The sequence below is a fragment of the Podarcis filfolensis genome (genome assembly GCF_964270895.1).
Source record: "Podarcis filfolensis genome assembly, chromosome: 5".
In the NCBI taxonomy this organism is placed as follows: domain Eukaryota; kingdom Metazoa; phylum Chordata; class Lepidosauria; order Squamata; family Lacertidae; genus Podarcis; species Podarcis filfolensis.
The window spans coordinates 24,304,724-24,328,245 of NC_139608.1; the positions used below are offsets into that span (position 1 = coordinate 24,304,724).

Genomic DNA, 23,522 nt, shown 5'->3' on the forward strand with positions numbered 1-23,522 from the left:
TTTTTTTCCTCCCAGGAACCTTTCACAAAGAAACAGGAAACTCCTTAGAGCAACATTGCACTAAGTGGCGCATGCATGTGGGGAACAAGGTCAACTTGTGCAACAAGACTTTTCCACCCTCTTCTCCCCCACATGACCGCTAAACCTGTTCTGGTGGTTCCCTCAAACTCGCAGAGCAGATTTAGTCTGTGCAGGGAGAAGTCTTGTTGCGTGAGCGGACCTCATTTTGCAAATGCAATAACTTAGTTGACTCCCACCCTTGGTTTGTGTGCTGTGACAGTTTCTGTATTAAGCCATGTTTCAAATATGAGTGTGCCTCCCTCCTGCTGCACAGGCCCTATGCAAATTCTCCCTCCTCCCACAGCACTCACGCACCTCAAACAAGCCATAGTATGGCTTGTCATGTTGTCCAAACCCAGATCATGGCTTGTTTGTTTCAACTGAACCTTCAACTGAAGGTTCGTATCTTGGTTTATTTCTGGCTTATCACTCATGATTTGTTTGAAACAAACCACGATCTGGGTTTGGGTAGTGCAACAAGCTGTATTGTGGCTTTTTAAATGTATACAGGAGCCATAAGGTGGGGCAGTGAAGGGCAGAGAAGCCATGTGGGGATCTGTGCATCAGGGGCAGACACATTTTCTATTAAAAGCTCATACATTCTCTTCCTCTCTGCTAGCTGGAGTGTGTGTGTGTGTGTATGTATTTGTATTGCCTTCTTCAAGCTTCTCATTCAAACACATGGGAGAGATTTCCCACTTATCAGCAAACCGCCTTCTATCAGCCATCGAAACTGGGCTATGTGCCTACACAGGAATAGTCAGCCAATAGCCACAGTTGCCAGATCAAAGGACTGCGGTGACAGAAGATGGCAGAGTGTTCCCTTTTGAGTAGCTTTTAAAGCAGGTCGGCTCGAGGGCTGCATTCTATCTTGACCAACCTTCTGGGAGCCTCATGCAAGTGGTGGGAATACACAATGCACTTCAACTCACATGCATACATAAGTAAATACCGTTTCTCCCCCAGCAATTAGGTTTTGGGGGAAAGTCGTTTCGTTTCATCCCCAAGTCTTATTTCATGGGGAAGGGGTGATCTTCCTGGAGACTGTAGCTGCGGAAGGGAGACTTAACCACCCATAACTCACAACAATGAGGCATGGGGAGGCAGCTGCCCATCGGAGCCAATAGATTTGTTTTCAGGCCAACAGGGCATTTGGGGACTTGGTGGGGCATTGTTGGCAGCATGAGTAATAGGAAAATGATTACCTTTCCCCCCTTCCAGCTGTGACACACACTCTGAAAATGCCTCCATGCTCTACTGTTAGGCTTGAAAATATCTATTGGCTCCAGCCAAAGACTTCTTTTTTCCAAGTCTAGAGGGGACACTGGGAGGTCCCAGGGGCAATGTCTGGCCCACAGGCTGGCAGTTCCTGACCCGTATATTACTGGTACAGAAGCTCTTTGAGGGTTTGGACCTAACAATTCTAGTTCGTAGGGTTAAGAGCATCGTATGGGTTAAGAACATCTGTTTCTGTGTTGCTGAATTAATGTAATATCTTGAGAATAGTGGTTTGAAACAGACCATTTTAAGAAGAGCGATTGGTTGGTGTATCTAATAAGAGTTTCTGGAAATAAAGATGGCAGAATTTCAGCCTTTGATGAATCATTTCTGTGAAAATGCCATGGAAAATGTTCAACATTATTTCAGGTTGTTGCCAGGAGGAACTGTAGCACCATCATCAAACTTTTTTTTTTAATAAGGTCAAATGGATGCTCTTTTATCCCTTTTATCTTTTCAGTATGCTTGTAATTCGGTTTCCATGTGGATCTCTGTTTGCTTTGCAGCGGTCGGTCTCCACAGGCCCTGACCCTTGAGCTGCTAAAAGATCACGGCTTCTGCGAGGCAAATCGTCCCCCTCCACTACATGCACACAATGTCACCGTACCTGGTGCGGCAGCTGGCTGGTGCGATGCTGTTGCTCTGCATGGAAGCAAAAAGGTGAACCCCAAATGAACATGCAGATTCAGGAATATAGCATAACCAAAACTGTTTATTTTTGGCAGATTTTTTGTTCTTTTAAAGCAACTATATTTTGCACTTTTAAAAAAATATATAATAATCTGAATTTGCTAATTTAGTTTATCATGCACAATTTCTTCCACTCCTTCCAGATATACGGAAATGCAAGGAGAAATAGAGGCCACGGAATCTCCTCCCCCATCCCTAGGAATGTTACCCCACCTGACTTCTGAGATTTTGCCAGATTTTCAGCTTATTTTCAAGCTTATATTCACAGTCATAGAGACCCAGGAGTGTTTTGGTTGCTTAATATTTTCTCCCACTTTACTATTTATCGATAGTCTACTGAACAGCTTTGTTTATAGGGTTAATTTTTGTAAAGAGGAGGGCCTTGGGAATGTTTTTAATCAGACACACGTACATTTCAAATGTTGCATCTATATGGAAAAGTAATTGCGCGATCTTTCCCGGTCCAGCTTTCCATGCGGCAAATTCTGCAGCCAGCTATAGACCTGGCTGAGAAGGGCTTTCCAGTCTCAGAGATTGCTTCCTACTGCTGGAAGAAAAATGCTCATGCTCTTCAGGCGCCTGGCAACCCACACGGGAAGGACCTGCTGATTGATGGCCAAGCACCTGATCATGGACAAGTCTTCTGCAATCCTTTTTTGGCAAACACTTTTAAGGTGAGCTGAACTGTCTTGAGCCCAGTGTCCTCAGCTCAGAACTATGGCTGCATTCAAACAGCAGGTTATTTAGTTTCCCCAACATTTCCCCAACCGTTCATTTCTGCATTATATTTGTGCTTTCGCACGGTGTAAAAGCTGCTTATAGAAATACAGCGGAATGTAGCACAAATTCGGTGTTCGTTTTCATGTTATTTGCTTCCAGAAAAAGATCTGTTCACAAATAACATGGAAACGAGTTCCAAACCAGACCTGTGTTCCACTATATTTCCAGAAGTCATTTTTAACGTCGTGCAGAAACTCAAATATAATGCAGAAATTAACAGGTAGGGAAATGTCAGGAAATTGGAATAAACTGCCGTGTACATGTAGCCTGAGTGCCATAATCGCAGAAATCCTGGCAGCAACCAATGCAATGGCGGCAGCCCATTTTTACAGCTGTTGCAATCTCAGGAATCGCTTTCAGGTGACTCTGCTTGTATCCATGCATGAGATGGGATGTGTATTGCTGTACTTCCTGCAAATGTGTTCTAAGGAGATACAGTTGTACCTCGGGTTACATACACTTCAGGTTACATATGCTCCAGGTTACATACGCTTCAGGTTACAGACTCCGCTAACCCAGAAATATTACCTCGGGTTAAGAGCTTCGCTTCAGGATGAGAACAGAAATTGTGCTCCAGTGGTGCGGCAGCAGTGGGAGGCCCCATTAGCTAAAGTGGTGCTTCAGGTTGAGAACAGCTTCAGCTTAAGAATGGACCTCTGGTACGAATTACGTACCTAACCCGAGGTACCACTGTATCAGGTGCCATGCAGTGTGGAAACTTCTGATGTCAATGCTGGCTGGCTGATAGTACGATACTATACTGGCAACCCTTTGCAAGTGTGGAACTGCTGGTGGATGAACTCTTGGTGCCTGAAGTATTTCTTGGTCAATCACTTGAAAGATTTCAGGGATCACGAAGAAGCTTTTCTTCCAAGCTCTTCTAGAACAGTGATTTCCAAACTGCCTCCTCTCCGCCCCAGATCTTTTGAAAAGTGCCAAGAGTCTTGGCAGACTACTTAATCATTTTCCGCCTCTTGTAATGTGCTTTGCTAGATGCTGTATGAATTCTAATTGTATCTTTACTCCTTCTATTTCACATATAGTGTGTTTTACTGTATGGCAATTTGAATTCCATATAATTCAGTGTGGTGTAGAGGGAATAAAGCTGTTTAGTGTCATGGAACTTAAGCCTACAAGGTGCGCTGCCTCAAATCTCAGTATTTTAAGTGCACGATTGGTTCAAAAAAGGAGAGAATCAAGGGTCAAATTAGGTGTTATAGCAAATGCATCTACTGATTGATTGTAAAAACAAAAACAAAAAAACCCTCAAAGTGGTTTATAATTAGAAATCACTACATATATACCGTATTTTTCGCCCTATAGGACGCACTTTTTCCCCTCCAAAAATGAAGGGGAAATGTGTGTGCGTCCTATGGGGCAAATGCAGGCTTTCGCTGAAGCCTGCAGAGCGAGAGGGGTCAGTGCGCACCGACCCCTTTCGCTCTCCAGGCTTCGCGGACCTCTCCGCAAGCAGCGGGAGCGCTCCCGCTGCTTGCGGAGAGTTGCCAGCATGCTGAAGCCTACGTGCGCTGAGATCAGCGCGCCCAGGCTTCGCGGACCTCTCTGCAAGCAGCGGGAGCCAGCGCTGGGCTCCCACGGCTTGCAGAGAGCTGCCTGTTTGGGGGCTGGGGTCAGGGGAAGCTCGGGCCTCCCCCGCCCCAGCCCCGCGCCTGGGGGGGGAAAATAATTTTTTCCCCTTTATTTCCCCCCCAAAACTAGGTGCGCCTTATGGGACGGTGCGTCCTATAGGGTGAAAAATACGGTGTGTGTGTGTGTGTGTGTGTGTGTATATATATATATATATATATATATATATAGGATTGGTGCAGAGGGGCCAGTTTTATTGGGACTGCAACACACGAGGTGAGATTCAACCCTTTCTTCCCCAACCAAGATTTTAAGGGAAAAACCACCCCACCCACGCTGCTATTAGCCTTAGAAAGAAAGTTGTAGCTGACACTGGTGGGGCCTCCCCATTAGAAGGGGGTAAGAGCAGTAAGGGGGTGAGGGAAGGACTAAATCTCCCCTCTGTGCATTCTGTGGTCTTAATTAAATTGATGTTTAATTCTCCCTTCCTCATACCTTGCATCCCCAGTAAGAATCAGTCTCTTCTGGCACCTATTACTATTTTTCTTTTTAAATCCTAATGTGATAGCTCAGTTGGTAGAGCATGAGGCTCTTCATCTCAGGGTTGTGGGTTTGAGGAGAAAAGGATTCCTGCATTGCAGGTGGTTGGACTAGATGACCCCCGTGGTCCCTTCCAACTGTACGTTTCTATGATTCTATACAATCTTTCTAATGGTGCATTTCATGTTGTGTCTTCTTTGACCCTTCGTTTCTGCCCTGGTGCAGGTAATTGACTCATATCCTTTTCCTGCTCTGATCTTGAAGGGATGTTGGGAGCATGCCATCTAGGAAGTGGTATTTTGCTGACATGTTGAACAGAGAAAGGATCAGATCAGGGCAGTACTCATTGTGGAATTAGACCCCATACTCCTTCCCTTGCCCCCTTCTCCATCTGTGCTTTTAGAGAGGAAGTGAGACGTGTTGTCCATGGGAATGATGAAGGCTGGTATTTATCATAAGAGAAATGTTTCACGCTATGCAAGGAAGTTAGTGGGGAATGACAGTAATGTACATCAAATTTAATTTTATTTCCGCAGCAATTGAATTTGCTTCCAGGTTAACTTGGTTTCCACTAAGCATAAGAGATTTGGAGGCTGTATCTGAATATTCTTCAGCAACATCTCCCTTTCTCATTTTTTCTGAAATGTCAGTATGCTGCAGGCTAACAAATACTGCCTCTTAACCTTACCGAGGAGCTAATGTAAGGCTGAGAAGCTGCTCAGAGTCCAATCTCATAGAAATCAGTAAACAGAACACTATAGGCTGAGAAGATGGATTCAAACTAATCACTTGCCATGCTTAATTCCCTTCCATTGCTCAACTTGGATTAATGTAATGCATTTAACCTATACTTCATAACCAATTTGGGTTGTTTCCTCCACCCACAATGTATTCATTTCCCTACGCTCAAGAGTTGTGGATAACATTTATCCACAGTTTTAAAACATGCAAATATAATTTAATATATGATTAACATATGCACAGACCATGGGTTGCAGGTATATTTGGTCTTCTCAAAACTGTTCACTTCTTCGAAAGACAGTCCCCTCTGTCTTTCTGTATCTCTTGATGCCACTGGCTGAGCTGCTTTGATGTTGCCTTGGGCTTTCACTGGTGATAGCAAATGGCCCCAGTAGCTGTTATTGACTTAGCTGCTGTGATGGCATGGAGAACTGGGAGGGATCTGGGCCAGGTAGCTGAATGCAAAGGGGAAATGAAAAGATCTTAGCATTTAAATTCTACGTTCAGCAGATTTAAACCACATATGGGCCTTGAATTATATGTTCTTGGTACAAATATTCCAGTTAATTGCAGAGCCTTGTAGTGAGCAGAATCATCCAGCCGATTGATGAAATGTTATGCTCAATAAAAACTCAAATCCCACAGATGTATGACCCTAAAACAGTGAACGTGTGAAGAGAATTGACATAGATCCAAAGAGCATGTCCAGTGAGATTTTTTTTTTGGGGGGGGGATATTTTCTCTTTGAACAAAATTCCATGTTACAATCTCCTTTGGAAACTAAATGTGAAATAGAAGTTCAGCATTGCTGTTGCCATGGCAAATGATTTGTGAGCTTCTTGTTTGCCGGCCATAGCCTTGGTCACATTTGCTTAGATCGATGTGTGCGGTGCTTGATACTGCTTGAATTCAGAATTGCTATTCACTCACAAAAGGATGAAAGCTGTGAACAGTGAGCAACCTGGTATACAACCCTGTTTTCATCTGAAAAAGTCAGCTGTCACCTAAGGGAGTCCAGGCCTCCATCCCTGTTTTTGAATATCTCCGAGGCCGATTTTGGATCTCTTACAGAGAACTGTATAGAAATGATGAAATTAGCCTCTGTTGGATACACTTCACATGAGATAATTTCCTCCCAAATGAAGCTGGGAGTACACAAACTGTGCATTGTGATGTGTGTCGAACATATTGTCTATGCATGCTGAAATAGATAATTATACAAAGCAGTCTGCAGAGAACTCTTTGTTTCCAGCCAATAACTTCAGGTATTTCTGTTTCACTAGGGGGTGTTGTGTGCGTAAACAACAATGTCTTAGGCATCTACTTTCTGTCGCAGGAGGTGATGTTTCAAAAGTGCAGCAGGGAATACAGTGCATTTTTCTGCTACATAAGCAATGTTGTTGTTGTTGGGAATTTTGGAAACCATGGCTCTTGAGTACAGCGAAAGACAAACATCTAACATGATAATAAGTGCACAAATGACACATAAACAACAAAGGATATATGGCTTTCAAGAGTCAGTGCGTTAGATGAGAGAGATCCCTCTCCTACATGATTTATCTCACTTGAGGAATGAGCCTTTCTTGACCTGCCGATTTCATCTGTTAATATTTAACAAATTGGTGCCAGGTGGTAACCTGGTACGTAGAGGATGGTACGCTATTTGCTTAAACACGGGGAATGACACATGCCCTTTTGTCTTGTTGGTGCCTGGTACCAACAACTTAATATCCCCTTTGAATGACTGGTGTTGAAGTTGCTCTTCTTTGAAATCGCGTCAGGAGTGACAGGCAGTTTCCTTTTGTGTACATAAGTGCCTAATTGTGCTCTCTTTACTTCTGAAGCTACTCATTTATTGTGCATGCTATAATTTTAAAGCGACAGCTCACCCTTGCTTTCTACATACACCCTTCAAACAAATATAAAAATGCTGTAATATTTAATAAAGTTACTACATTTTACCGCCACATGAAAGGACGGTTCTGGAATGGTTGGTCTTGCCAGCTATGGCTTGGGCCACCAAACGTTCAGAGCACAATGGGCAGCATTCATTTAATGCAGCCCATCACCTCAAAGACTCCGCCCTTCTCCTCTGCCATGTGCCCTGTGCCCCTCCAAATTGTGGGGGTGGGTGGCCAGGAACAGTTTGTGGGAGGGAGAACGGGGTGGGGAGGATGATTGTTCTGTCTGGCAGTCTGCAACACTTGTGCAGATGGAACTTCCATAATAACGTGACGTTGAATTCCACCCTGAGATACTACTTTTGTAGTTATGGCTTCTCCCAAAGATTTCTGGAAGCTGTTAAGGGTGCTGAGAGTTGTTTGGAGACCCCTGTTCCCCTCACAGAGCTTCTATTCTCGGTTCCCAGGGTTCCCTGGGAAGAGGGGTTGATTGGTAAACAACTCTGAGAATTGTAGCTCCATGGTGTGCAAATTGCTTAACCCTGAGGGCCCTCTGGTCCAATCCCCTACAATGCAGGAATATACTTGCAGTCTGTGAGTGTAATGTGCAGCTGATGTGTGTTACAAGTGACCAAGGCTTTGCCGAGACAGTCATGGCACCCTTTTTGAACACCTCATCATTTTGGTATCCATAGTTATTTCAGCGCCTAACTGAAACAGCCGTACATGTGCGTGCACACACACACACACAGTGCACAAGGATCGAGAAAAATGATTTCTCCCTCCTTTCCACTATCAGGATTACTAATTCCCGCTTCCATCTACATAGATTCTTGGTTAGTCATTGCCCTCTTTTAATGAAAGCCATTGATTTTTCAGAAAACACTCTTGAAATAATTATGATACCAATACCACCACCGTTAACTTCTTGCTCTCTTTTGCCAAAAGACTACAAAGGACTGCATAAGCAATATTTTGAGGAATATTTATTCCTCTGCTTATTTCTACATTGCTTTTTTAAAAAGACTGACTACTAGTCATGATGGCTGAGCTCTACCTCTACAACTGGATGCAGCGATGCTTCTGAATGACAGGGGCTGGAAGTCCTGGGAGGGGAGAGGGCTCTTGCGCTCGTGTTCTGTTGTCCTGGTTTCTCTCGGGCATCTGGTTGACCACTGTGAGAACAGGATTCTGGACTAGATGGGCCATTGGCCTGATCCAGCAGGCTCTTCTTATGTTCTTAACTACCAAAGCTTTCCATTCAGTTACTTAATGGCTCAAATTATTTGTGGATTTAAGCCTTGACTATTTTGTGTGTTTTTTGTATATAATTTTTATTAGTTTTTCAACATACCATTTTCAACAGTAATTAAACATACTTTCATTTTTTTGACTTCCATCAATCACATCTGAAAATTTTCCAATCTATTCACTAAATATACATTTCTTACTTCCACAGTTACGTTTAATTTATAACTAATATCTCTATTCTTTCTCTACTTTGCAATGCTTCGTACATTTCTCCTTACAAAACTTCTTGTAGTCCTACTAGCGTAATTTGTTGATTACAGTTGCTCTTCAAATAGTTCGTATATTTCTTCCAATCTTCTGTAAATCTTTGGTCCCGCAGGTTTCAAATCCTTTCTGTCGTTTTATCTAATTCTGCACAGTCCATTAATTTTGTCTGCCATTCTTCTTTCATCAGAATTTTTTCTTAGCCTCGACTATTTTGATTAACCTTCACTACTGAACTGTGACCTAAGATGATGTTCAGGTCTGTAGTGTATTCCTTCAGCAAACCAGACACCTGAGAGCCAAATTACCCAGCTAATAAGCAGCAAATGGCACAGTGCAACTAATGTAAATTTTATCTTTGTTCATGTTTCCTGGTTTATATATACACTCATAGACACCCCGTCCCCGCTCTGCCCTCCAGCCAGGCAAGCAAGCGTCACTGTCAGAATCCAAGGTCACATTGCATAGTATTTCTGCCCCCACCAAAAACACACTTTTCTTTTTTTGCAGTTTCCAATCCAGATTATTTTCTTCTTCCAGGAGTTGGCAGAACTTGGCAAACGAGGCTTCTACGAAGGCCGCGTGGCCAAAGCTGTTGTGGATGTTATTCAGAGCAATGGTGGAGTGATGGATTTGGAGGACCTGAAAAGCCACGCCACTGAAGAAGTCAAACCTATTGTCACAAATTACAAGGTAAGGCGGCGATTGCAGTGTTCCAAAATGAATGGAGTTTGTGGAATTAATCACGGGCAACTAGAGCACAGTCTCGTGAGTCCCTAACAGAGATATTGGTGAAACTTGGATACACGGTACCTAGATACAGAGAGCTCAGAGCCTCCGAGGTTTGTAATGCTCTCCTCAGTGTGATAATTAGGAACCCTGAATTCTTCTCCGAGTTTCAATCTGAACCATAGAAGTATTCCTGTCTTGCTGTCCAACCTCACACTGGAAATGGCCATCTTAAAACACACACACACCTTACTTGAGCCTAAGTCTCCTTATTTAAAAAAAGAATCAGGCTCCATTAGCCTTCATAACAAAGCATCCCATAACTAGGGAACAATGGCTGAGAAGCCTCTGTTCCATTCCCCGGTGCCTCTGAAAGTACCTTTTAACAAGCCTTGAGCCTTTGATATCTAATGCTTATATTAAAAATTGGACACATGTCCAGCCGCACAGCTGAATTCTTCCAGTAATGGAAGAATTGGGAGTATCCACTACAATGGTGGTCCAGCTTTTGCATTCTCTGTCCCTCCCACAGAATTTTCTGTGAACGGGAATGCCTTTTCACTCAATGTGTTTCTCTTTATACTTCAAAGCGGTACTTTCCAGTGGCACAGCCAAGGCTGGAAAGAAAATGGGATTTCCTTGCCAGGTCATTCTTGGGATTTCCCCCCTCCCCTTTGTTTTGTAGCCTCTGTTTTTCATCCTGTAATTTTCATATGGTAATAAAATTGCCTGGCGGACTCTTACCTTCCTCCCAGACCCACCCATGCCATGAATACAGGCTCTCAAAACTGAACTTGGCTGTGGTTGTTTCCTTTGAAAATAAGGGGAAATACATTGAGGGGTGTCCAGTTTTTTGAGGGAATGTGTGCAGAGAGCGAGAGAGAAGAGGTCAAATGAAGTGTTTGTGAGAGGTGGACTTAAACACTAATTTGTGCCTCTAACATACTGGGCTCATGATTGAAATATCTGATGAGGTGGTTACTTTCTTTATGTGTACCCTCAACAAATTCAATTTAAGTGCTGTATAATCTGGTGGCATACCATGTGAATTTTGCCCCTCTTTTTTCTAGTCAGTAGGTAATATGAAGGCACCTAGGGCTTGTTGACAGAATCACAGGTCTATTAAAATTCATGGTACTTCCCAGAGAGCTAGGCCTCTGAAATTTGGTTCATACAGACAACCTGTTTACTTCACTTCCCTCTCGATTTGCTTATGTGGAGGTTAAACTATGTCCTGTCCTTATTAAGCATTTGTTCTGATTTGTTTTCAGGGAGTTATATGATAAGAATGTTCATCTTGAATACATCTTGATTTGCTTGTGCAGTAGTTATACACACTCCCCGTTAATCATCTGTTCATCTCCTGCTTTTTAGCGCGTTTCCCCATCACTTTCCTAACTGCAAAGAGTTCGTTTTTTTAAAAGGGGATTTGCTGCTGTGCAAGGGCAACAGATCCACTTCAGTTGCACAAACCTAAATTTCCAGTACTTGTGTGAATCCTTGCCACAAAATACTGTCTGGGAGCGATCATGGTCCAAGGCACCCCAATTACAAAAATAAAGATTTGGATTATTTTACATTTGTACATCCTAAAATGCAAAGGAAACAAGTTCACATTATACTGAAGCCCTTTCACTATTGCAAAACTCCTTTGAAAGGGAGCCATTTGCACTGGAGAGAGGGTGCGAAGGAGAAGACAAGCTGAATTGGAATAGAGAAAGGAAACCAATGCTTAACTTTTCCTCTGGCAATTATCGCCCCCCCCCCAAAGCCCCCTTCCCTTGCTAGCTGCTTGATTTGGGAGAGAGCCAAATTTCGGTAGCAGCTACCAATAGAAACATGTACTTCCCCAATAATTAGTTAGTTCTGTAGGTGCTCTGCACTAGGAGGGAGGGAGAATTTCAGTTCTGTTCACATTTAAAGTCAAACCCACACTTTCCAAAAGAAGACGCCAAGCTATCCTTTGAAATTTTCACTTATTCAGATTTTGCGATGCAGTTCTCCAACCAAGCAGTGTTTACAAAAAAATCATATATTAAAGTGAAATGCACATAAAATGTAAATATTGGGGAAAATAATATACAAAAAAGCATTATACGGTATTTGGAAAATTGCTTCCAAAAATGTGAAATTAGTTGTATATTAGTTAAAACTGCAGACAGATATACTAAATGTATATTAGTTAAAACTTCAGACAGAGAGAAATTTATGAGAAAAGTGCACCAAAATGCCAATGAATTTTTTTTTAAAAAAACACCAAATTGCTGCAGAAATGTGGAAAACTGGTTGATGCTTGCTGTCGAAATTGAAATAAATAGAGCTCTGCCACATGGCCCAGGGCTCAGAAAATTGGTATAGTCCAAGGCAACCCACTTAAGTGAAATGTTGAGTTCAATGGGTCTTTACTCCCCAATAGGTTTGTAGTAGATGATTGCAGTCTAAAACTCCTGTAGTATTCAGAAGCTGGTGTTTAACCCTCTTCAAGCCTCTACCTGGTTGTTAAGAAGTCCATCTCTTAACACACAGCACAGGTGAGCGGCGGTATGGAAAGAGAGCATGAATCAAACAAGAGATGTTTGCACATAGACATACATCACTGAGTGGCAAAACCTCTGGAACCCCTTTCTGACTGGGTAGCGGGGAAAGGAGAGACATTGCAATCCCGCATTTATATAACCTGGTCAAAGCTCTTTACACTGCAAGTAAAATGTCATCAGGTATGGATACCTGTGTGACACTCAATGAGTGTCAAATAATCTCAGGGCAGTTCTGAGAGTGTCTGTGCCTGAGGAACTTGTGATGGCAGAGTTCCCACATAAGAAAAGGAGAAGCTCAGATACCATATTATTAGTGAAGGTGTGTCACGTTTTGCACTCGTGCCATTCCAGTACCGCTAATAATAGTACCTTTCTAAGCCCATACTTACTAATAAACCTATTAGTCATGTTGGATGTTTACACACACACACAGAGAGAACAATGAGTAATGTGTTTAAACAAAGAAGCAAAAGTTAAATATACATGCGTTATTTATGTATCTTCACTCAGACCCATAGTCCTTCGAAAATCTTGTGTCATTGCTTTCACTCTAGTTAAGTATTTCTGAAAGGTTTTTGAAAGATATATTAGGAATGTAGGAAGCTGCCATATGCTGAGTCAGGCCATTGATCTGCTTTTGTCAACCCTGACTGGCAGCAGTAGATTTCAGTTCTGGGGCAGGATTTGAACCTGGGTCTCTTCTTTATGCAAAACAGATGCTTGATCACTGAACTATGACTTTCCCCTTATTGTTTCCCACCAGCAAATATACTATGCGTATGAAATGGTCTGGAATTTTTTTTTAACTTTAAGAGTTGGATGTAGACGAGGGCAGTTGTTATAAGAAAGGATTTGTGTGGTGAAGGTATGGGAGCAAATCAAACTTATTTAAAATAGTATACAGTCAAACCTTGGATGTCAAACATAATCCGTTCTGGAAGGCTGTTCAGCTTCCGAAATGTTCGACAACTGAGGCACGGCTTCTCATTGGTTGCAAGAGCTTCTTGCACTCAAGCGGAAGCCGTGTCAGACGTTCGGGTTCTGAAATAGGTTGAAAACTGGATCATTTACTTCTGGGTTTTCGGCGTTCGGGAGCCGAAACATATGATAACAGAGGCATTTGGGAACCGAGCTTTGAACCACTGCATACTTAAGTGAAGTTGCTTGCCAAATTACAGAAGTCACCTCTGCTGTATGTTACTGCATTTACACGCATTTAAATCATACCCCAAGGGACGCAGGTGGTGCTGTGGGCTAAACCACAGAGCCTAGGACTTGCCGATCAGAAGGTCGGCAGTTCGAATCCCTGCGATGGGGTGAGCTCCTGTTGCTCGGTCCCTGCTTCTGCCAACCTAGCAGTTCGAAAGCACATCAAAGTGCAAGTAGTGCGGCAGGAAGGTAAACAGCGTTTCAGTGCGCTGCTCTGGTTCGCCAGAAGCAGCTTAGTCATGCTGGCCACATGATCCGGAAGCTGTACGCCGGCTCCCTCGGCCAATAAAGCAAGATGTGCGCCACAACCCCAGAGTCGGTCATGACTGGACCTAATGGTCAGGGGTCCCTTTACCTTTTAAATCATACCCCAAAAAAGAATTCTGAGAACAGTCACTGACCTCTCACAGAGCTACAACTCCCAGCACCCTTAACAAACTTTAAATGTACGGTGCTTTAAATGTTTTGTGCGTACACAGTTTTGGTCTTGATTCAGCAATGCAGGAAAGACTTTTATACTGAAAATCATCAGTGTCTTGCATGGAAAGTTTTCCTTTTCTTTATTGTTCCTTTTCTGGTGTTCAGTGTGTGAGAAGTAACCACTATTTCTTCTCCAGGGTCTGAATGTATGGGAGATCCCTCCGAATGGGCAAGGAATAACAGCGCTATTAGCTCTGAACATTTTAGAAAATTTCAGCTTGAAAGGTATGACCAGCATCTAAAAAAAAGTCCCATTACTTCTTGCGCAGGGGAAGAAACATTCCAATTGTTTCAGCTTTAGGAGAAGAAAAGCCTCCATTCGAAACTAAAGCTACTGTTAGTCACTGCACTAATTGTTAATTGTTGTTGTTTTTTAAATTGCAGGTGACTTTACCTTTTTTTATGTACCAAAATAAATAACAGGGTAGGAAGTGTGAATGTTTTCTGTTCACTCTGCATCACCATTTTGTCTCAAGACACTTTTAGCTGAGCAATCCAAACTCTGCAAACTTGTCACACAATAGCCCTCAAACAATTGTTTCCAGCGAATGCCCTCTAGCTTGAAGCGCTGGCTGCTGGAAGAATCCCGGGGCCTTGGAGGTGGCATTGCTCAGGAGCACATGAGATGAAACATGTTCAGGGTGCAGAAAGGAGACTGGCTTGGGGAGGAAAAGGAGTGGGGGCGCAGGGGGAGGGAGCGAGGGCAAGGCAGTAGTTGTGTACACACTCACATTCACTCTGCACATGACATTTGCCACAATCCACATCTATCCTGCAGTTTCTTGAGGAATACTGCATTTTGATGTGTTCTATTAGATTTCAAAGGGACGCGGGTGGCGCTGTGGGTTAAACTACAGAGCCTAGGACTTGCTGATCAGAAGGTTGGCGGTTCGAATCCCCACGACGGGATGAGTTCCCATTACTCGGTCCCTGCTCCTGCCAACCTAGCAGTTTGAAAGCATGTCAAAGTGCAAGTAGATAAATAGGTACTGCTCCAGCAGGAAGGTAAACAGCGTTTCTGTGCACTGCTCTGGTTCGCCAGAAGCGGCTTAGCCATGCTGGCCACATGACCCAGAAGCTGTACACCGGCTCCCACGGCCTATAAAGCGAGATGAGCGCCACAACCCCAGAGTTGGCCATGAGTGGACCTAATGGTCGGGGCCCCCTTTACCTTTACTTATTAGATTTCAAAACCCACATGAACAGACAGTGGACGACTTGGAGGCACATCCAGCCAAACTGATATGCACAACAATGTGCAAAGGTGATTAGAAACACAGGTGACAAAATGGCCTCAGTGCATTTTAAACCAATAATGTGTACATAGCCAAATGTGGATGGTGAAGGAGGAAGAGAATAGAGGCAGGGGAAAAAAAGTTATATTTCTCCCTTTGGCGCACTCCACATACTGCAATGTATCTTAGGCCCTTATATCTAGAACATAGTCTGTGAATGAATTCAGTGCAATTATTACTTGTGTAGTCAATTGTAGTTTTCATGGGTGAGTGATTCTTTTGACCTGATGCTTGTGCTGGTTTACTTTTCTAGAAATGGGCCATAATACTGCTCACTATTTGCACATCCTCATCGAAGCTGTCAAAGTTAGCTTTGCCGATACTTTATGGTTCTGTGCAGATCCAGAAAAGGTAGCTGTACCCACAACAAAGCTCCTTTCCAAACCTTATGCCAGAGACCGTTCGAAGCTGATAGATTTACAGAGGTAAGGGGTCATCTCTTGACTGCTTGTATTTATTTCTTATTGCATTAATCTTCCACCTCCCCTCCAAGGCTCTCAAGGTGACTTAAATGTCTCTATTCTCACAATTACTCAGTGAGGTAACTTCAGCTGAGGGTTGGTGACTGGCCCAGTGTTATCCAGTGAGCTTCATGACTGAGCAGGGATTTGAACGCTGGTCTCCACGGCAGTGGCGTAGCGTGGGTTGTCAGCACCCGGGGCAAGGCAAGTAGTTTGCGCCCCCTAGCCCGTGGATTTGCGCCCCCTAACCCGTGGATTTGCGCCCCCTAACCCGTGGATTTGCCCTAACCCCAGATGTTGCGCCCGGTGCGGCCGGCCCCCCCTGCACCCCCCACGCTACGCCACTGCTCCACGGTCAGTATCTAAAGCTCTAACCTGTGTACTTCTATAGTGTTCTGATCCTGAAATATGGAACAGTTGTTTTCTTTGGCCTTGGCTTTCTTTCAAAGTAGCTGCTGTCTTCTTGATGTTTACACATCAGATTATAGCCCTCTTTTATTTGCAGTGGCCAGGATCCAAAGAGTTATTTCAGGCATTTGGGCATGCCCAGTGGGATTTTTGACATTTTTCTTTGAACAGCAGGCTGCAACACAATATCAGAAGCTTGCTTTTGAAAACCCGTTCAGTTTGAAAGTGGCTTTTGTGGAATGGGCAACAAACTTTTGTAAGCATCCAGAAATAGTTGCACAGTTCTTTGGACCCCAGCCTATGAAGTCATGGCGATGCATTACCTAGTTTGGGTGAGGCATTCAGGCGAAAGATAAATTATTATAGGAGAGCCTGACGAAAACTGCAGAATGCTTGTGGGCATTTGTTTATTTGTACGGAAGCAAATGGAAGTGTGTATGTACATGTGAGAGGAGAATTGCTTCTGATTGGGGTTCAAGGCTGCTATTTATTACCTCCCAACTGGTGCGTTCCACTCTAAATACCACCATTTTCCCTTTCCAACCAACACTCAACATTCTGTGGTTATTTCACAGAGTTATTGCACATGCACTATCTTCATTGGGCTATTTGGGGTTTTATGCCTCTTCTAGGTCATTTCTTTTCGTTTTCTTTACTTCTTCCATGAAGCATATGAAAACCTATTTCTTGCTTCTCAGTAACCCTGGCTACATAAATATTGGCACTCACCACTTGAGTATGCTGTTGCAGGGAGGAATGCCTATTCAGAAATCCATGCAAAAAATGTTGCTAGGATGGTATCCCAATGCAGGGCTCAAACCCACGACCCTGAGATTAATGTTAGATAAACAAACTTCTCACTGTTGTAAATTGGCGAGCCTTCATGCCCACAACACCAAGGTGGATTCTACACACATATAAAAAAAGTTCAGAAAATGCTTTTTTTATTATTATAAAAAAGTGATTTAAAAAATATATTAAATTCTCCATAAGGCTCACCATTGCCGTCTAGTGTCACATTGTATATTGCACTTAAAACACACTTAAAACGTTTTATTTGCAGCTGTATAGCTAAGTCCCGCCATGTCTTCAGTCATATACTTAGAAAACAACAGGCCTTGAAAACCCAAGGGACTAAGTGCCTAGAGTAGGGCATACCTGATTATATGCATGTGGCATTTTTAAAGTACCCATGTGTGTTAGCCTCCTATTGTGTACTTTAGATAAAAGTGTTTGTTTAAATTTGTTGGCAGCGTTGTGTTTGGGTTTCACCTCATAAAATAATGCGGTAACCCCTTATTTGATCTGGTATTACCTGACCATAAAAAGACTTACAGGCACTGTTCCTTTCCTGTGTCGCTTCTGCCTTATCTTTCTGTGACATGCTATCTGCTATTTCAGCTGAACATTACCAGGGGAAGGGAGCAGGGAATTTCACTAGGAACTTGATGCAAGGTTGCTGGTGAGTGAAGCTACAATCTCTATTCTACTAACATAAAACTCGCACAGTCACAGGCGTTACTGCATCTGGGCTCATTAAGAAAGTAAGAAGAAACATCCTCTGTTCTCACAAAGGCCAACCAGATGCTTGAAAGTGAAGCCCACAAACGCAACATGAGCACAATGGGATGTAATGTAATGTACACCAGTGTGGTCTCGTAATCTGGTGAACCGGGTTCGATTCCCCGCTCCTCCACATGCAGCTGCTGGGTGACCTTGGGCCAGTCACACTTCTCTGAAGTCTCTCAGCCCCACTCACCTCACAGAGTGTTTGTTGTGGGGGAGGAAGGGAAAGGAGATTGTTAGTCGCTTTGAGACTCCTTAGGATAGTGATAAAGCGGGATATCAAATCCAAACTCTTCTTCTTCTTTATAAATAAGCACACCTTGTTTAAACCGGCTTATAGGCGAACTCCCCACTTGTGCAGGGGTTAATGTTTTGGGCCCCCGTACACATAAGTAAAATTATGTGAAATGGGGAACACCCTCTAAACATGTCCCCTGCTGCTGTGTCTTCAATCCAAACCAAAATGGATTGGGGCCAGCTGGAGGCAGCATAAGGAAGTGGCGGCTGTGGCTGCGCTACCCCATGTGTCAGCTGTTAGGTGGGGAGGCTGAGCAACTGAAACAAAGCCCCGCTGCGCCTCCCGTCTTTTTGGGGCTTCCACCACCCTCACTGACATCCTCTTTGGGCTCTGGGGAGGTTCTTCTCAGAAAGAACCCCTATGAAATCAGATATTTGGGTTTATGACTTTTTTTCTGTGTGAAGTTATTGAGTTGTTGTTGTTTCCTTCAGGGCAACTGCCAAATATAATCAAGGAAATCCTTTCCCGGTTGGAAGTGACACTGTTTACTTCACAGTGGTGGATACCCAAGGCAATGCCTGCTCTTTCATTAACAGCAACTATATGGGATTTGGCACAGGGCTGGTACCAGATGGCTGTGGATTTACATTACAAGTGAGAAAATACTTTCAAGCGTGTGTGCATGCGGGAATGGAAAGATATGTCACTTTTGCTTCTCCCCCTCTTAAATTCAGTTCACACTTTGCAGCAAACTGCAAATATTTTTTTAACGATCCTCATGAAAATTCATGAGCATTTTAACGTGAATTACTCACAATAAACACATTTTTATATGCTGTTTTGTCTAATGTACACATGTTTACAAGCAATTTCCCCTAATACCATGCATTTTGTATGTAATTTTTACTAATACAAATTTGCCCCTGATGCAGTGGTACCTTGGGTTACGAACTTAATTTGTTCCGGAAGTCTGTTCTTAACCCGAAGCGTTCTTAACCCGAGGCGCACATTGCCTACACTGGCCTCCTTCGGCCCCGGAAGCAGATTGCGTTCGCAACCCGGGGCAAAGTTCGCAACCCGGGACACCTACTTATGGGTTTGTGGAGTTCGTAACCCAAAGCATTCATAAGAAGGACTGTTCATAACCCGAGGTACCACTGTATATGCATTTTAAATATTGTTTGATTGGAGAGCTGCATTGAAAAATAGGGAGGAGTGCAAATATCAAACAATAGCTGTGTTTCGGTTTGCACGTTGTTTCAGAAAGTACAAAGTAGATTCATCTTGAGATAAAAATTGAAATGAATTTCTCCTCCATCCATAGTGGAGAGAGAAAGATTGCTTTAATATTAATTGGCACACAGTGCTATCCAGTATATAATATTGCTATTTCATGTCCTGGTTGGCTTTAAAATGTTATTTACATTAAATTAAATCAAATCCGATCAGATCTTGTTACAATAAGTAGAATATGGGAAGGGTTGTCCCTACATTAATGGAGGGAGTCATTCATTTATTTGCTGTGCAGTAGTTTGGGGAGGTATATTTACCTAAGAGGTTACACTAGGGAGATGGTTCAAAGTTTGGCGATTTTTCACCTTAATTTTAAAACTGTATATCTGGTATATTTTGCAGTAACGTCTTCTTAATTTGTAACTGGCTGCTATTTTAGCAGTGTATGTGGGTTTGTTTTGCTATTGCCTTTATTAATAGCCTTAGGTAATTCCACAAATTGTTAGGGAATTGTCCTATTAATGCCCCCGGGGCAGTTTTGCCAACCTCTGCCTTTTACTGTACTGACTTGTTTTTTAGAACAGAGGAGCCAATTTTTCACTACAGCCTGGTCACCCAAACTGCTTGGCACCTAGGAAGAGGCCATATCACACAATTATACCTGCTCTGGCTACTGATGCTGATTCAGGGGAGCTTCTGTGCTCCTTTGGAGTAATGGGTGGATTCATGCAGCCACAAGGGCATGTTCAGGTGAGCCTCTGCATCTTTCAAATACTTCTCTGTAAGCGTGTCATTTACAAACCCTACAGAAGATCCTTTGCAGTCCAAGTGCAGAATCAATAATTAAGACGCGTGTTTGCAAACATTTAGAATTTATGTGTTTGAGGCTGTTTCAGGGTTTGGGGTTTGCTTGGTGGTTGTTGTTTTTTTACATTGGATTGCCCAACTGTATGCCTTCCTCTCCACCTGGCGCACCTCAGAGGTCTCACCTCTGAGACCTGCACGTGGGTATGCAGTAATACCTGAATACAGCATATCTGGCATAAAATCCAGTGAACTTCACAATCGACATCCTAAATGAAGTGCTGCTTCAGTACGGTGAAACCGTCTTTGTTTTTCATAATGAAGATAAAATATTACTCATCTTCAGTTGCTTTGTCAGTCATGTTGTGATTTCCACCATTTATGTGAAGACATTAAAAAAAAAACTATTTTGCCCAGGCTGTTGCTGCTCTGTGAATTGATGACTTCCTAAGGATGTATCAAATTTATGTAAGAAGCTTGTCTTTCCTTGTTCATCTTATCCCATTCTGTACCCCTTGTAGGTACTGCTCAACATGTTGGAATTTGGAATGAACCCACAACAGGCTTTGGATGTGCCTCGTTTTTGTGTTGAATATGACAAAAAGGGTAAGACATGTTTTTAAACGCACATAATGAGCATACAGACACCGTACAACCTCGTCTTATTTTAATAGCTGTGGGAAATCTAACATATGTAGTTCATCAGATGCAGGAACACAGGGAAATGCTTTATTCTGCATCTAGTTTGGTGCACACATGGACAGAGATGCAACAAATAACAAATGTCACACTAAGGTCTTTCTTTCTTTCTTTCTTTCTTTCTTTCTTTCTTTCTTTCTTTCTTTCTCTCTCTCTCACACATAGATACATTTCGTTTTTTGCAACCTGTGGAAATGGGTTGGAATATTCTTTTTGCCTTTCAAGGGATCATGATTTAGATCAGGCTTCCTCAAACTTGGCCCTCCAGATGTTTTGAGACTACAATTCCCATCATCCCTGACCACTGGTCCTGCTAGCTAGGGATCATGGGAGTTGTAGGCCAAAAACATCTGGAGGGCCGAGGTTGAGGAAGCCTGATTTAGAGCTATGAATTAATGCTTTCGTTCAATCCAAGTCTTTTGGGTTGAATGGCATTTATGAAATCGATTAGTATTCCTGCAGTATTGCATGTCCAGTTAAATCCTTGAATGCATTTCTTTTATACAGTGGATGCATGGCTCGTGTCCCTGGAAGATGGCATCCCTCAGAACATCACGGAAGCACTGATAGCCAAGGGTCATACGGTCGTGGCACCCGTAACTGGGCACAACAGGAGCATGTTTGGACGGGGCCAAATTATCACCAAAGGAGACTGGTGGAGGCACTGGAGAATCCTGCCTTCTTCTAGCAATGTATTCTGGGCAGGGTCTGATCCCCGAGCTGATGGCTGTGCATTAGGATATTAGCACGGAAGAAAGAATTGGCTGTGTGGGTTAAAAAAATCAATGTCCAAATCGAAACTCAAATCTGAAAGGGTATAAACAATGACAATATGGGCAAGGGGAAAATGGATCAAAATCTGCTTGAGCCATAGCTTGGTAATAGAGCAAATTCTTTGCATGTAGAGAGCCAGTGTGGTGTAGTGGTTAAGAGCAGTAGACTCATAATCTGGGAAACCGGGTTCTCGTCTCCGCTCCTCCACATGCAGCTGCTGGGTGACCTTGGGCCAGTCACACTTCTCTGAAGTCTCTCAGCCCCACTCACCTCACAGAGTGTTTGTTGTGGGGGAGGAAGGGAAAGGAGAATGTTAGTCGCTTTGAGACTTTATCAGGTAGTGATAAAGCGGGATAGCAAATCCAAACTCCTCCTCCTCCTCCTCTTCTCCTCCTCCTCCTCCTCTCAGGGATGGTCAGAGGCATCTCTGCCTGTGACTGTGGAAGATGGTTCTGCTGCCAATCAAGTTGGATGAAGGGTGGGGGATGTAGCCAAGGTCTGCATTCCCTTATAGGCAGCCTTCCAGGGGAGCTGATTGGCCAGAGGCCAAGGTGCTATGGACGGGACTCCTACAGGTGTCTATATTCCTGCTCTCAGTCGCACAGCTCTGCAACCAGGGCTGCTCCTACCATTAGGCAAACAGAGGCCGTCCGATGGTTGGCATGGGTGGCAGTGAATTTCTGACTCCCCCCCCCCCCCGCCCTCCCATCACCTGGCTGTGCTGCTGCCTGCCCACCTTCTCCCTAGCTCCAGGAAGGGCCAAAAGATTGTCCTTCCTGCAGTACAAAGCACTTTGGGCAGGCTGGCTATGAAAGTGCCTGTTCTGGCATGGTTTGCTCTGGCAGCTAAAAACGATGCCTAAAATTAGGGCAGAAAGTTTAATGTTGTTGTTGTTGTTTTACAATAGTCCCGAGTTTTGCCCTCGTGACAAATGTGTAAACTTCTCAATAAAGACAGGAGGAAGGGCAATCGATACCAACATTATTAACACTGACTGGCAATTTCTTCTCCCGACCTCTTAAACTTTTAAAAATCATGTTTACAGCTTATATGTATTTCATAGAATCATAGAGGTGGAAGGGACCCCAAGGGTCATCTAGTCCAACCCCCTGCAATGCAGGAATCGCAACTAAAGCGTCCATGACAGATAGCCATCCAGCCTCTCCAGTGAAGGACAGTTCACAACCTCCTGAGGGAGTGCATTACACTGTCGAACAGCTCATGCACTTCTATTGCATTTTGATACAATTTTGGTATTGTTGATTATTACACAGCCCTCCTTGTTTTGTTCTGTTTTAACTTAATGAATTTTAATATCTAAGGAACATCCAATCAGTCAAAAAATAATAATAATGAATCTGCTACAAAACCTTTCTGCATTGATTTGTCCATGATTCTTAACGTAACCTTTCTGTTTCATAGCATATTTTGGTACAATTGTTACTTAATAAATAACGTTCTATTAATAGTGCTGCGTGTATCTAGTTATTATTGCAATAAGCAGTTTGTTGTCCTTGTGTGGATGACGACAACGGAACGGCTTAACCAGCTTTGTGCACCCACAGGAGTGTGGGGCCTGAAATTCTCAAGTTGCAACCATCCACAGTAGGAACCTTCCCCCAAACCATAATAATAATAATAATAATAATAATAATAATAATAATAATAATATAATTAAGTATTCCCATGTCTGAAGGCACATGGTGCAACAATTTTGTTGAAACTAAGCAGTGTCAAGATGGGAAATTGCCTGGGAACTTTATGTATGCCCCCTAGAGCTCCACGAAAGGTGAGATACAAATTTAATAAACTAATGGACACAGAAATGATCTGCCTTTGGTGAACAGCACCAGTAGGGTTAAAATCCAGTTTTATTTATTTTTCAAATCAACAACTGTGGGCTGCTTTTGAGGAAGCTGAAGCTGGGAGGGAACCTTTCAAATGATTTACACCTAGGTGATTTACACCACCACTTCCCCTTTTTAAAGCACCTTATT

General features: G+C 43.1%; 1 protein-coding gene across 4 annotated transcripts in view; it reads left to right on the forward strand.

Annotated features, from left to right (window-relative positions):
- LOC310762367 (glutathione hydrolase-like YwrD proenzyme) overlaps window positions 1-22,991 on the forward strand; it is a 29,087-nt gene extending 6,096 nt beyond the window's left edge. For 2 of the 4 annotated variants that reach the window (XM_083613325.1, XM_083613328.1), the window contains 9 exons: window positions 1,845-1,998; window positions 2,496-2,702; window positions 9,603-9,785; window positions 14,185-14,272; window positions 15,596-15,767; window positions 18,507-18,669; window positions 19,828-19,998; window positions 20,574-20,658; window positions 21,259-22,991. In XM_083613325.1, coding sequence (XP_083469451.1) covers window positions 1,845-1,998; window positions 2,496-2,702; window positions 9,603-9,785; window positions 14,185-14,272; window positions 15,596-15,767; window positions 18,507-18,669; window positions 19,828-19,998; window positions 20,574-20,658; window positions 21,259-21,497 — 1,462 coding nt within the window. In that variant the 3' untranslated portion in view covers window positions 21,498-22,991. The remainder of the gene's footprint in view (window positions 1-1,844; window positions 1,999-2,495; window positions 2,703-9,602; window positions 9,786-14,184; window positions 14,273-15,595; window positions 15,768-18,506; window positions 18,670-19,827; window positions 19,999-20,573; window positions 20,659-21,258) is intronic. The other 2 variants (XM_083613326.1, XM_083613327.1) reach the window with 1 other exon arrangement.
- Window positions 22,992-23,522: the final 531 nt, after the last annotated feature.